Source organism: Carettochelys insculpta, chromosome 1 (genome assembly GCF_033958435.1).
Source record: "Carettochelys insculpta isolate YL-2023 chromosome 1, ASM3395843v1, whole genome shotgun sequence".
Taxonomy (NCBI): domain Eukaryota; kingdom Metazoa; phylum Chordata; order Testudines; family Carettochelyidae; genus Carettochelys; species Carettochelys insculpta.
Window position 1 is genome coordinate 168,217,766 of NC_134137.1, and position 15,320 is coordinate 168,233,085.

General features: G+C 42.7%; 1 protein-coding gene across 2 annotated transcripts in view; it reads left to right on the forward strand.

Moving 5' to 3' along the window:
• USP9X (ubiquitin specific peptidase 9 X-linked) overlaps positions 1 to 15,320 on the forward strand; it is a 203,372-nt gene that overhangs the window by 185,230 nt on the left and 2,822 nt on the right. For both annotated transcript variants that reach the window (XM_074995034.1, XM_074995025.1), the window contains exons 41-44: positions 2,632 to 2,720; positions 11,377 to 11,533; positions 11,924 to 12,136; positions 13,059 to 13,154. In XM_074995034.1, coding sequence (XP_074851135.1) covers positions 2,632 to 2,720; positions 11,377 to 11,533; positions 11,924 to 12,136; positions 13,059 to 13,154 — 555 coding nt within the window. The remainder of the gene's footprint in view (positions 1 to 2,631; positions 2,721 to 11,376; positions 11,534 to 11,923; positions 12,137 to 13,058; positions 13,155 to 15,320) is intronic.

Below are 15,320 nucleotides of genomic sequence, written 5' to 3' on the forward strand. Positions count from 1 at the left end.
GTATACCTGACCCAAACATACACAAGGAAATAAAAATTAAGACACCCAATGGTATAGACTAGAGGTGCACAAAGTGGGGGGGTCTGCTTTTGTTTCTAGCGCCCCGCCCCCCCCGACCCTTCACATTTTGCAGAATCATCTGAGTTGGGGTGAGGTTTAACCTGCACAGCCCCTGATTTCAGCTTCCCTTGAGAGAATCCAGGCCTTTTTTTTTTTAAAGTGCTATTATGTTGCTCTTTGATACAGTTCTTTTGTTTACTTTAAAAGGCTGCTTTTGTGGGCTGGAAAAGGGGGAAGGGGAGGACTCTCTAAACAGCAGGGAACTGTTGCTTTTCCTCTGCCAAGCTGGGTCAGGCTCTTGAAACAGCAACATGAAATACCTGAGACTGCTGGAGTTGGCAGCGCTCTTTAAACAGAGTGAATTTTTTGTTTTAATAGTGGATTGGGAGGGTTGGGGAAGGTGGCTCTTCAAATATGCTTTGTCTCCATCCATATAGCAAGTACCCTCTCTCCCATTCTGTACATTATTGGCCTTTCAACATTGCAGTTTGTTACTGCCTCACATAGACTGGCACATCCAAAAGGGTTCGCTCCCCCCCCCCCCATAGGAATGTAAGAGAAATTTCCATTAGTTTGGATTTAATAGACAGGTTGGGGGCCCGGCTGATTGCAGGGATGAAAAGGGGAGTCCGATGTAAAAAGTTTGCTCACATTGGTATAAACTCCATTCACAAACATCCACCACAGTTTTATAACTATTACTGTGCACCACAGACCGTACACAATTTTTCTTTCTGCATTCACCACACCAGATTTTTCTCCAACACTATTGATTATGGGTGTTTTATATAGTAGTTTAATAAAGGGTGACTAAAGATTACATGTACCCTTTCAACAAGTCATATTTTCACATACTAGGCCTGCCCATGAATCACCCGGGCTTCTGTGAGTCAGTATCTTCCCATCAAGCTGACTTACACGCACAATATGTAAGCTTCACATTTTAGTGTGAGTAATGGCTAAAACTGACCTTAAATCCAGCATTTAACCCTTCCCCTTTGCACTGGGTTTCTTGAACCTACTTTTGACAGGTCTTTTGTAGATAGATCTTGAAAAGCTTTCTCACCAAGAATGAAAATTTAGGACTGCCAAGACAAATTTTCAGTCCGAACCCAACGTCAGATGTCCTTTTAAAAATGTGTTAATAGAAACAAAACCAAATCCACACAGATAATTGAAGGGTGTATATAACCCATTGTGAAATTTCACACCATTAGAGCCACCCACTCTTGAAGAGAAACAAGGAATGATTCCTTCTTTTCAGTCTATTTTTGAATGCAAAGATAACCATGAAGATGATTCCAGAGACATCCATATTGATGTGGCTGGTGTGAAGATGAAAAGCTATGTCAGGGCTCCCCTGGTTAGAGCCAAAGCTATGATTGTCAGTCTGAAATGTCTCTCTCATAAAGATCTGCAAAACAGCTATGTAGTTCTCTCACATATTTACAAAACGTATTTACTTGGATTCAGCCTTTAGGGGAGGACCTGATGTTTGGATTCCAGCCTCTAGTCTAACAAAACAAAACAGCAGAAATGTAGCACTTCAAAGACTAACAAAACGATTTATTCAGTGATGAGCTTTTGTGGGACAGATCAATGATCTGATGAAGTGGGTCTGCCCACAAAAGCTTGTCACTGAATAAATCGTTTTGTTAGTCTTTAAAGTGCTGCATTTCAGCTGTTTTGTTGTGTTGGACTACAGGCTAAACACGGCTACCTCTCTGTTACTATACAGCCTCTAGTCTAGAAATTCTTTCCTAGGTAAGCGAGGTCACATTTCCTTCTCCCCTCCCCACCAGTAAATGTTTTGGTTTATATTTGGGTGTCCCTTATTTTAAGATGGACTAGTTTTATTCCCCATGACATTTATATTCCTCAGACAGGCTGGAATGTCCATTGATATTTTTAAAAACTTTCACATTAGTATTAGTGCTTATTACAGTTAATTGCAGTTTACGTTCGCTTTTGGGATAACCTTTATGTTGCTTGCTCTCGAGAAGCAAGAATTGCAACAGAAGGTATTCAGTTCTTGTTCTGCTTCTTTGAAGATGCATTTTTTTCACACAGCATTCTTATTCTTGCACCTTCCTCCACTCAGATTTCAGGTTTTTTTTTTCATTTTTGCAGGTTTTTTTAGTTTTATTTTTGAGCCATTTTCTTTTCTTTTTAAATCACTTTGGTCTTATCTCGAGATTCACCTGCTATACAGCTGAAGTAACTAGTTGGATTGCTGAAATATCACTATTTATATCTTTCAATAGAGAGAGATGGTTTGATGCAGCAATCAGGAAGGGACCTGATTCATGTTTTATGCTCCACTTGCTACCACCGTCATATGTGTCAAAATTCGCAGGAGTTGAGGGAGTTTTGCCAAACTCATCCTGGGGAAACAAAGGCCCCAGAGGGAGAACTAACTGTCTAAGGGAGAGCAACAGAGAAGCCAGATTAAGTATTCAGAACATAAATATTGCAACCATCTGACTCCTGCCAGTTATCTCTATTGCAACATCATGTTTAAGAAATGTTTTTCTTACATGTAATTTTCACTTCTTTTTCACTTCTTTTCAGGTTGCATATTCATACACCTATGAACTTCGACCTTACTTAGATCTGCTTTTGCAGATCCTGTTAATTGAGGACTCTTGGCAGACCCACAGGTTAGTATTCTTTTTTTCCCATTTTGTGGTAAAATCCCATCTTTTTATAATTTGGGGCTCCACTGTTGAAGAGACATACTCTACTGACATAAGGACAAAACTGATACTCATCTTACTTTACTTTTATCCCTGCTTTTAAATTCGGCAGCTTCTGTATTTGGAGCTTAGAATTTCATTTTTTCAGAACTGGCAGAATGTTGCTTAGCCACTTATGCACCGATTGAATGCATCTGTGTAACAGTGGAACCTTTACTAATATTCCAGTTAAACAGCTTTATTGGTACTCAGTGTCATTAGGTCATACAGTTTCTTTGGAAAAATTCTAATCAAGTACTTATTCAATTTAAATGGCAAGTACTGTGTTAATAGTGCTGCTGTTGGTCATGACACATTCCTGTGTGGTTAAGACTGTGACATGCATGAAGTTGAGAGACTTGTGGTTTTCAACGACACAAACATTCTATATTTGGTCACATTTTAATCGGATATTTTTTCTCTCAAGAGTGTCAGTTGTGCAAACCAGTTGAACACTGATTCTCGTCAAATGAGAAAATAAGGAGTTTTTAAATGCTTTTTCTTTGCAACTTTTATAAATATTTTTCACTTTTTTTCTGGTAGCCTTAGTCAAAAGCACTGTTTAAACATGAAAAAAGGGACTGACCATGCCTGCAATCTGAGACAAAACATTACATATACAGTGTCATGGAAGTGGTCTACAAGTTGTAATAAATGTGGTTTATGTGGTAGTTGGTCATTTATTGAAATATAGCCATGGCTTGATGGTAGTTAGATTTTAATAAATCATTTTAAAGTGTTACAGTGAAAACTGATTGCAAAAAATGGTGGCATATGTGCAGGGATCATTGTCATTCCCTTTGGAGTTGGATTGGACTTGATGGTTTTGGCTGCTACTTGGACATATCTCTGAAGACCTTCTCTGAGAAGGCAGTGGGGCTTGTTGAGCTCCAAAGCCTGGGGATTGATCTTATGTTTATTTTGTAAGTTGTGATTTGCATGTTGAGAACAAGTTTCTGTACAGAGGAAGCCTACCTCCCAGTGCAGGTAGACAGATTTGTGCTATCTCAGCTCAAACTAGTGCACTAAAAGTAACTCTGAACATTGTAGCACCAGTGCAGACTTGGGCTAGCCAGCTGAGCTGGGACCTACAGTGTGGCATAGGCATGAGAGCCTGAGCTGTCACTCAAGCCACATCACCCTTGCTGCTGTTTTTATCTAGCTTGAGCCAGGCTATTCGGAATCTGTCTACTCAGGCTGGGAGGTTTGTTTCCGGCTTCAGTGTAAGCATTTCTTAGAGTCTGAACCTCTCTGTGGTGTCCATATATTTGTGTAATCAGCTTAGCTAGATGTATAAAGTTTGCATAGCTTTTAGATTGAAGAACATTCCTTGAAATAATAAGAAATATCAGACCTTTGCAAAAGTGCCATGTGGGTTTGGTATTCTGAATAGTGTGACTTCTTGTCATATATCCACATTGTGGATATTCAGACGTGAGAGTTTAACTAGGATTTTTCAAGTATGCAAACTGTGGCTCTCTCTGTATATGTGCATGTACTTCATGCATATTCTGTTCAGTGTTTTGAGTGTCAGTGTCCATTGGTCTGTGCCACCTTACGCTCCCTTATCAGAGTGTATAAGGTGGAGTGATCATGGCCATTTCCTAGTTCCTCCTCATCTCCTGGGTACATTTCACTATGTCAAAGTGTACTGCCATTTAGTTTCACTGATCTGGCTAAAGAATTTGTTTTTCGTACTCTCCACTAACAAGTGGACTGCTTTGGGTCGAACAGCTTCATGGAGGCAGCATTTCTGTGCAGAGGGTTTAGGCACTTTGCACCAAATACCGTGCTTTATAGCAAACCAAAATTCCCCCAGCTTCGTTTTGCTAACGATAGCCTTATTCCACCATTAGGCATAGTCACTACCTGTTTTGTCTTGAGAAAAGCCACATAACATACCAGTGCTCTGCAATTGTGTGATGTCTAGAGAGAGAAGCTCAACCACTAGCATGGCTCAGGAAACACACAGCATGTTGCCACCCTCAGTGTTTTGTCAGTTTTGCAGACACCATCACAGACACTGTCGATAGAACCCTAAGGCATATACTGACAGAAATCTACATCTCCACTCAAAATATCTTCTGTGGTGATATTGACACTGGCATATCTGGTACCAAGATCACCTCACGTTACAACATGCAACTTAGAGATGTGCTCGTTGTCACCTTCACTGAGCTTTTCCTCTGCGTTCAGCAGAGATCTGTCTCCTGTATGATCAGGAGGGGACTTTACTTAAGACAATGAAGACTCCCTTCTAGGAGCCCATCATAAACTGATGGTAGAGCTACACTGAAAAATTCAGTTGAATTTAAGGTTGATTTTCTAGCACTTGATTTTACAAGTCATGGGTGAATGTCCACACTGGCACACAGTTTATGGAATGTGTCCCCATTAGCATTGCCAGCTTTGATTTTTATCAGCAATGCACTGTGGGTACCTGTCTCTCAATTCTTGCTACCCCATTGCATTATGGTTTTCTGTTCCAGTGTCTGATGGGACAGAAATGTGCCCCTGAATGGATGCAGGTGTGTGTTGTCAGCATCCCATTATGCACTTCTCTGCTCCTGCTTCCCATGGAAAGCAATGACAAAAAATGTTTTTGCGCCCATTGTTCATATCTTTGTATACGCCATTGCAAGGCTACCATGGAACCTACAGAGCATGGGTGTCCAACCTTTTGGCTTGCCTGGGCCGCATTGAGTGAAGAGGAATTGTCTTGGGCCGCATATAAAGTATATAATATAGTTAATGTGTATAAATCACATAATGTTAAAAGTTTACGATCTTGTGGGGCTGCATTACTAGCTGTCCAGGGCCACGGCTTGGACACGCCTGCTATAGAGCTTTCATCTGTTGTGGCAGTATTGTGAGCTCCTCACGCAATGCAGTATGTGCAGAGCCTGAGCAGCCATGAGAGTGATAAAGACTCAGGAGGACACTAGAGAAGATGAATTGGGAGGTCCTGGCTGCACTTGATGCTTTGTACACAGTGGAGCACCAGTTCTGGTGCCGTTGAACCAAGCTCACAGTGGTGGGATTGCATTGTTCTGCGGGTATGGGATGATCAGCAGTGACTACTAAACTTCCACATGCATAAGGTCACTTCTCTGGAACTTTGCAAATTGCTTTCCCCCGCTCTAAAGGACTATGATACCAAAATGAGACCTGCTTTGACAGTTCAGAAGCATGTGGCAGTGTCCCTGTGGAAGCTTGCAATGCCAGACAGCTACTGGTCAGTGGGCAATCAACAGGAGTGCACATATCTACACTGGGGGGCTTCTGTGTTCCAAGTAGCTAAGGCAATTAATAACCTTCTGCTCCAAAAGACAGCCACTCTGGGAAATGTTGAGGACAGTGGACAGTTCTGCCACAATGGGGTTCCCTAACAGTGGCAGGACAATAGATGGAATGCGCATCCCTATCTTGGCACCAGACCACCTTGCCACAGAATTTCATGAACTGCAAGGATACTTCTGCATGTTTTAGCAGATGTTGGTGGATCAAGAGAGTCATTTCACTGACATCAATGTGGGGCAGTCAGGAAAGGTACATGACATGTGCATCTTTAGGAACTCTGGTCTGTTTAGAAAGGTGCAGATTGGGGCTTTCTTTCCATGCTAGAAAATCACATTTGGAGACATGGAGATGCCAGTAGTCATTCTGGATGATCTGGCTTACCCCTTGCTCCTGTGGCTCATGAAGCCATACACAGGCAACCTGGACAGCACTTCAGTTACAGGCTGAACAAGTGCAGAATGGTGGTAGAATGTGCTTTCAACCATTTAAAACCCAGGTTCAGGAGTCTCCTGGCTTAACTAGATCACAGTGAAGGCAACATTCCCCTCATGGTGGCAACCTGCTGTGCGTTTCATTATTTTATGTGAGAGCAAGGGGGAAAATTTCATGCCAGCCAAACACCAGCACAATAAGAACAGCACAGCGGGGGGGCTCTGCTAATCAGGGACACTTTGAAAATCAGCTTTATAAATGACTAGACAGCAACATGACAGTCACGTCTGTTGCTCTTGAGGAGATTTCCCTTCCCTCCTCCTGAATGATGTGTGGTTGTGTGTAACACCTCCACTCCACCCCCAGAACATAAGCAATAAAGATGCATTTTTGGGGTTTTTTTTTTAAACGTAATTGTTTTTATTCAGGCTACACTAAAGGAGTTCATGGCAGGCTCTGGAGGTGGCTAAGCAGGGGCATTTTGCCATCACAGGTAGGGGAATGTCAGCCTTTTGCTCTCAGGAGTGTCCCTGCGAGTGGAATGCTGCCCTTGACTTCCTCTCCTCCCACTGCCCCTCCGCCTTCTGTGGTGACGAGTCAGGGAGGTTAGGGATCGTGCTCTGCAATGGGGCTCTGTACTGCTGTACCAGGCACTGCAGGAGCTCTGCTGCCTTATCAGCTGCAACATATTCTAGGTTTCCTATTCACGCTGCCTGTGCTCTTTTCCGCACCTCATGATCCTCTCTTCACAATCAGCCTGCTTCTCTGTGCATTTAAATCTGCCTTCTCTGTGCAGGTAGATTCCATGTGCTCTATGAACATATCTTCCATGTTTGTTTTTCTCCTGTGGCTCTGTGCCAGTCTAACAGCTGTGTTGGGGTGGGGAGGAGCGGTTGTCAAAGAGCCCGCTGTTGAGCACACTGCAACAAACCATAAGTGAAGGCCAGGCATTAAGAAGATACATTTACTGTAGATGAGTTTAACAACACACAAAGGAATCTCATGAATGAACGTCTGTGAAAGACAATGGGAATGTATTCCATACAAGGACAAATTTTGACTACACAGAGATCTTAAGGGACCTGCTAGACGCGGTTCGCTTCCATCCATGGTAAGGCATAGATTGGGGACATGCTTCCAAGCCAGTGATTGCCAAAGCTGTTTCTGCGGTTGTGCCCGCTTCAAGTAGATGAGGGAAGGGGCACGTAGGGTCTGTGGCAGTCACTATGTGGTCCCTACCCCCTTGGCTTGGACAGTGAAAATTTCCTTTCCCCCTGCAGCCTGGGGAAGAGGGGAGTGGTGCAATGGCTCTGCCATGCCTGGGCTTTCCTGTGGGTAGCTGGTTGCTGTGTGGTTCCCCCTGGCCTGCTCCATTGCCTGGGACAATGTAAGTTTTCTTCCCCCAGCAGCCTGGGAAGAGTAGTGGGGGTGGTCGAGGCATGACGAAGCAGCTTGTGCTGTCATATAGTAGCTTAAGGCTTCTTTCCCTGCTTCCTCTAGGTTGCAGAAAGAGATATTATCCTCCTTGGACTAACATTGATAAGGAACGGCTGCTGAGTGTGTGTGGGCACAAAGCCAGTTGTAATGCTGCACTGCTCTGTGGTGCCGTGATGCCAGATTACTTGCTGGTAGCTTGGCATGGAAAAGTGTCCTATCGAGGAGATTGGAATAAGGCAGACCTCTCCAAAAACCTTGTGAGAAGGTTTGAAGAGTACCTGTCTGAGAGCTGTATGGAGATGTGCAGGGAGGATCGGTGTTCCGTCCCCAGACACATTAACAAGCTGTTCTGAGGCCCTGGGTTGTGTAGGTACAGCAACTGCCACAGTTCTTAGCCTAGATGTAGCTTACCTGAAAATGAGAACTCTCCATAGGTGCCCTTCCTGCCATTATGGTCCAGCTACAGAACATTCTGGGAGGAGGGGATGAGATCTAGGGTTACACAAACTTCCTGGCTGTCAGCGAGATCAACTGCTCCAGTCATCTGCTGACCATTGTCGTCGTCCTTGTTTGTCTGCTAACCATTGTTATCCACCATGTCCTCACTATTGCCAGAGGATTCCTGAGGAATCTCTTCATAGGTATCCACAGACTTTGGGGACAGTAGTTGGATTGCTCCCTAGAATCCCATGCAGCCGCTCATAAAAGCATCATGTTTGCAGCGATGACCCAGAGCGTCCATTTGCTCCAGCAGCTCTTCCTCTCATAGCCAAGAGGATTGAGGAGATGTGTTGAGTACCATATAAGAGTGTTAATAATTCTGTCTTAATCCAAGACGGGATCTTGATGATTGGAATTCATCTGGCATTTTTTGTATAATGTGTGTACCCCAAAAGAGAGACCTTAGAAAGCTGGTTCTCTTTTGACATAAACCCTATCCCTCTGCCTTCTTACAACTTCATAGACTGTCATGCTCGGTTTGTGCAATAGTCACCTTATTTGTGACAGTAATCACTTTCCTAACCAGACTGTCACAGGGCAGCATTGAAGACCCGAAGACCTTTGTAAAGAAGGGCCACTTGTTACTAAAGAGCCATATCATCATGGATGCCTTGGGAAAGGGTTGACAGGTTAATGGTCATGGGCTTTACCATGTACAGGGCCTGCTGGTTACAAGTGAGCATTGCTAAGGTGCAATGCACAATAGGGGAGCTATCTGTTGAGGGAGTTGAGTTCTTTTTGTAGTAAACAGGTGAGTGTTCCATTCTCTGAAGGACTCTAGAGTCACACTGCAGTCTTTAGGAATACAAACATTCCTGATCACAGCTAAGACAGAAGATACCCTCCTGTTCCCAAAGTAGGCAACCTGAAAACACTCTTGCAGAAAGACCTTGGTAACCAGGAGGCATCAACTGTTCTTTTCTGTAACACACAGTCTGCACCTGTTCTGAGGTGGCAGGTTTGACAAAAGCATTGAGTCAGACCAGAGCTTACTCTTAGCCATTACCTCGGCAAGCCAGCTTTGCCTCCTTTCTGTTGGCCTGGTCTACAATTTTAGTAGACGGTAAACAGATGAGTGCTAAGCATTATTGCCTGTGGGTATCCCATCCAATTCCAGTCTTTATCTCCTGCCTGCTTCTCTTCCCCCTCTCTTTCGAGGGACCCTTCTTTCAAGAGCTTTCTGCAAACAGAACTAACCTTGTACTTTTGTGAGACTCAGAAGAAGTCTCACAAGAATATAAGGGAAGAGTATCTATCTAGTCCTGAAATCTCCTGATTCCAGAAAAAATGGAGTATTTTCATTTTACCTAGACTCGAGAATTCAGAACAAATACACACACCATTTAAACTTCAAAATGGTAAAATTGCCTCTATCGTTCTATGCCGTAGAGACTTAGGTACCTGAGATCTTCTCACCTATGGAAGTTTAAACATTCTTTCATTTCATCTAGCTCTACCACATTGGCAGCATTTTCATCTTCTCATGCACCTATACAATAGTTCTTAATTTTTTTCCCCGCAATCAGTTGTACTCTCTTCCTGTAAAGATGGCCTTTCTGGATCCTATCATCTTGCTTAGAAGAATCTCTCAATTTCAAGTCTTTGTGGATGAATTGCTACATGGCATTTTAGAAACATCGTTGTACTGAGACTGTGGTATCAGAATTTCATTGAAACTAAATTTACTTAATGTTTTTCAAAACCACATTCTGCACCAAGGGGAAAAAAAGCTGTATACTCTGGACATTTAAAAGGCTTTCATTCACAGAGTGAACAGTTCTAAACTTTATTACTCTTTCCTCATTTTGGTGGCCATACCAGTGCATTCAGAATGTCGGGCCGTTTTTTCCCAGAGGATATTGAAATGGATCACTCTTTGCATCTCAGTCTGGTATCAGATGACTGGTATACTTCCTCTCCCCTCCCAGAAAAAAAAATATTAAAGCCCATTCAAGCGGACACAAACACATCATCTCAGTGTTTCAGAAATGTGCCTTTGTTTTGTAGAGCACGAACCTTGAGTTAACTCACTGACTTCAGTCAAACATTGACTTACTAGCCAACTCAGATGCCAGTTTGTGGACAACTATACTGTATTTGCTGGTCAGCCAAGTCAGCTCAAGCTCCTCACCTCCCAGAAGAGATACAATTTGCCAGTCTCCTGTAATGGAATTCACACGGATACCGACTCAAAAATGGTTACTTTCCCTAATGTAACTGTGATTCTCAGAGATGTCCATGTGGCTCTCCCAACCCCTCCGCCACACCACTTTTGTGGTTTCCACAGCATATGGGACTCTGAATTGATCAGGGATGTGAGGGACAGTTGTAGACACTCTGCTTTTTATGCAGGAATGTGAAGAAGCACATGGTGCTTGCACACACTGATGACAGCATCTCAAACAACCTTTCGTGTAAGATAAGCAACTTTCTAAAACTTAACTGTGTTCTAACATTGTAGTGGGTGGAAGATGTTTATGGAAAGGGTTTGTTTTAATACGTTGATTTTGGAGAACTAATGGGTGATGGGCTGCCTATTTGGAGAACCTCCTCTATTTTGTGGAATTAGTCCTTTTTGTATGTAGCTTACAGCACCGTATAAACTTTATTGCTATAACCCATAGTAGAAATCATGCCTTTGTGATATCTATAATTACTCCTATTTTATATATCCAGGAGCTCAAGCTGAACTAAATTGTTACTTAACACTTTTAGATTCAATACATTGTTATAATTACTCTGATCTTACGCATTTTGATGAACCCGTCTACTGCAAAATTCTGTAATAAAAACATAAACTTTTGTAATTTCATTGTATGAAGTGTAATTCCAATCATTGTTTTATAACATGTACCAATGAACAAATATGAGGACAACAGTTCTGATCCTTGGATTTTTTTTTCCCCCCCAGGATTCACAATGCACTTAAAGGAATCCCAGATGATAGGGATGGGCTGTTTGACACCATTCAGCGCTCTAAGAACCATTATCAGAAAAGAGCTTACCAGTGCATAAAGTGCATGGTAGCACTTTTCAGCAACTGTCCTGTAGCCTACCAGATCTTACAGGTGATACCTTCTTCTCTTCTAATTTCAGGTTTCAAAATTTTAGACAACAAGTCAAGCAAATTACAACAGAATAAATTATCATCTTCTAACCAAAGCCTATTTGAATATTTCTTGGCCAAAAGACCAGCGGAAGGAAGTGGGATTGTGGGATTCAGCTAAACTTAACATTAGTATTCAGGCCATGTTAATACTTGTGTGGGAGCTGCTCCAAACCCACCAGTGCTTCCTGTCATATTACCTTTCTGGGGAAAAATTGAACTTTTGTTTAAATGGTAGGCTAGCATGAACATGGTAACCTGTTTTCCAATAAGTAGACTTTGTGGCAATAGACAGCTATTGGTGTTAGAAGAATAAAAAGGATTCTGAATTGTCAATTTTCTATCTTTGCAGAGCAATGGAGATTTGAAGAGAAAATGGACTTGGGCAGTAGAATGGCTTGGAGATGAACTTGAGCGTAGGCCATATACTGGAAATCCACAATACACATATAATAATTGGTCTCCCCCCGTGCAGAGTAATGAAACATCGAATGGTTACTTCTTGGAGAGATCACACAGTGCTAGAATGACCCTTGCAAAAGCTTGTGAACTCTGCCCGGAGGAGGTAAAGAATTACACTTCACAACAATTGAAAAGTTAAAAGAAGTTACAGCTTTAAAAGCTCAAAATCCTTTGTTTTTTATCCATTAGTAACAACATTGAGTTGTGCAGCAGTGTGTTACCAGTATCTTCTGGCTTGAGAAGTAAGAAGTTCTGTAACTTAATTTGCTAGAGTCGGCCTAAAATTAACAATCATTTCCACTGACTGCCAGCTGTATAATGCTGATGGGTTTGGCAGTTATCTTCTCTCATGCTATTTAGTGTTCGTACTGGCATTAACTTATTCCAAAATTGAAAACCCCTAACTGAATTAGAATGGTGATATTCAATCCCAGGAAAAGATAAAGTAGTATCTGGTAACTGGGGCCCTACCAAATTGATGGCCAGGGTAACTGTCACAGACCTGAAATCTACGGTAGGTCTACACAGCAGTTATTTTGAAATTACTAACCTAGTGGCTACACAACATGTCTTACTTTAAAATTGATAAACCTCATTTCACAAGGCTGTGCATCCTGTTCTTAAGACAGTGCCAGTAACAGCACTGAAGTAAGGGTAGTAGTATTGCAACCCCTTCTACACTAACCACGTCACTCACCACCACCACCACAACTCCTTTTGGGTCGGGGCCCCTACAATTACAACAGACATCATGAAATTTCCAATTTCAATTGCTGAAATGAAATTTGATTGTTCTAAATCCTATGAACATAAAATGGACTATGAATTTGATATGGCCCTACTAATAACTTATATCAAAAGGAAGACTTATCTCTGATATTAAGCAGGCTGCCATTTAATGTTACTTTTTAAAAAAAACGTTGGAGGGTGTGGGGGGATATGTTAGTCTCCCAGGAACTGTGAGATTACATTTTAAGGACAGGATTGGATTTGACTGGAAAAGTAATATTTTACTTCAATTTTAGGAGCCAGATGACCCAGATGCCCCAGATGAACATGAGTCCTCCCCACCAGAAGATGCCCCATTGTATCCTCATTCACCTGGTTCCCAGTATCAACAGGTAAACAGTGCAGTTTCACTTCCTTTCGAGGATCTAAACTTTCCAAGTTTTTATTTTTGGGTTCATGCTAACTCATACTGTAATAAATCTTTAACTAGAAACACAGTGTAGTTCAATGCTCACATCTCTAGAGTAATCTTAAGGATGAAGATTCAGCACAATTTACTAAAAGTAATTTCTCCATCAAAATTTCACATGAAACACCACATTTTACACACAACGGATTTTTATAATTCACAGGAAGAGCACATATGCTGACTGCTAGCCCCTAGCAAATGCACATTGAAATACTGAAAGGTTAGATTCAACTGTGCTGTTTCTTTATTTACGCTATGTCTACACTTCATGATAAAGTCAAATTTAAGACCGTTAGCTCAATGTTAGTGTCAGTGTCTTCACTGTAAACATCGTTAGGTCAGTTTTAGACAGTGCTAAAGTCAGTATTATAACACCATGGAAAGCTACTCAATATGGCATCAAGTTTGACTTTAAAGTTCAAATTAAGGCTAGTGTGGAAACTCAGTGTCTTTTAATAGACTTTATTAGGCTCCAGAGGTGTCCTGTATGTATCCCACAGTGCTCCACTCTGGCTACTTTCTTCTCTGCCGCTCTCCAGGTCTGCAGGAATTAGGTAATAGGAATGCAGCACCAGGAAGCCTACGGCTGTGGGGTCATGATTGTGTGAGAGGCTGAGAAACTTGTTTGTTTCTTTGCTATCAGTGCGGTGAGCATATCTACCTATTCAGAATAGCCCCAATACAGAGTTCATGGTTCTGTCTCTACCTGTGCAAGCTGAGGGCTTGGATTCCCTCCCCCTCCCCCCAGTACTGGTGTCAGCCCCTGCCCCACCTGGCAGCGAGGCTGTCAGGGCAGGGGTTGTGCTTGTATGAGAGGCTGAGAAATGTCGGCAGTTTACATTTGTGCAACTCCACCCCCGCCCTTCCCTTTTCCCCCAGTGCCATGCAGTCAGGGTTTTTCCCATGCCCAACCACATCACGTGGCTAGTCCCCAACCCAATAAAAGGATGTGCCTGCTGTTCAGTGCGGACCATGCTGCCATGGAGTACCATGGCATGGCTTGTGCACAGTGAGGGCTCCAAAGGCAGGAAAGATTTTCACAGGCTTGCTGCCACCAATGGGAAGTGTCCCCCAGCAGCTAAGATTTTGGGGGGCTTGCCCCTCCACACCTGAGCAACACTGAAGGGACCATCTCAACTGGCCCTTCATCCTTTGATCCCCTGAAAAAACCTCCCCGTGTTGAGGGGCCCCCCTTGCACCTGAGCAGCACTGGTTGTTGAAATTTGACAAGCCCCATTGCCAGTGTTGGACAACTCTGTGTAGTACAGTGGGAAGCAAAAAATCTTCCTAACCTTTTCTGTCCTTCCTGTCTTCAAGCTTTGGCAAATTCCTTATCGAATGGCCCCTTAAGGCAGTGAAAAGTGGCTGGGGGGCCAGTTGAGAAGACAGACTCCTGAGTGCTCCCAGAGCACAGAAGCATTCGTGTGTGTGTAAATTTGGCGAGCCCTATTCCCCATGTTGGCCACCTCTGTGTAATGAACTAGGAAGCCAAAAACCCTGATGCACAAAATCTCTTCACAAACCTTTACTATCCTACTCTTTCTTCAAGCTTTGCATTGTCCCAGTGTTATTTCCAGGGATTATGTTTCTGTAAACAAGAGCAGGGAGGCAGTGGGTGGAGGGCCAGTTGAGAAGACTGACACCTGCTGCTTTTTATAAAATCTTCGATAATTCAGTTACAGCTACAATTATAAAAAAGCAATTCAGTTACAGAAGCAAGAGATTTCAGTTAATTTGGCAATCTTTGTTGATGCCCTACTTTTCCTTCTTTCCTCCTGGAAAAATAGCCATTTGCTTTCCATGAGAGGGGAATGAGGGCAGTGCGATGTGGGAAGATGACATCACCTACCCAGAACCACTTGCGGGGCATTTTTTCCCATGCTGCACTAGTGAAAGTACCCAGAATGCTACAGGGATGAGGCAACAGTGGAATAGGTTCCCATAATGCATAGCTGCAACCGTCAATGTTTGGCGATTGAGTATGGCAGCAATAAATTGACTTTGGGGGGAATTTGTGGGAGAGGAGGATACTCGACTTCAAATTTATAAAACCCAGAGTTACAAAATCGATTTTAATGAATTCTAATTT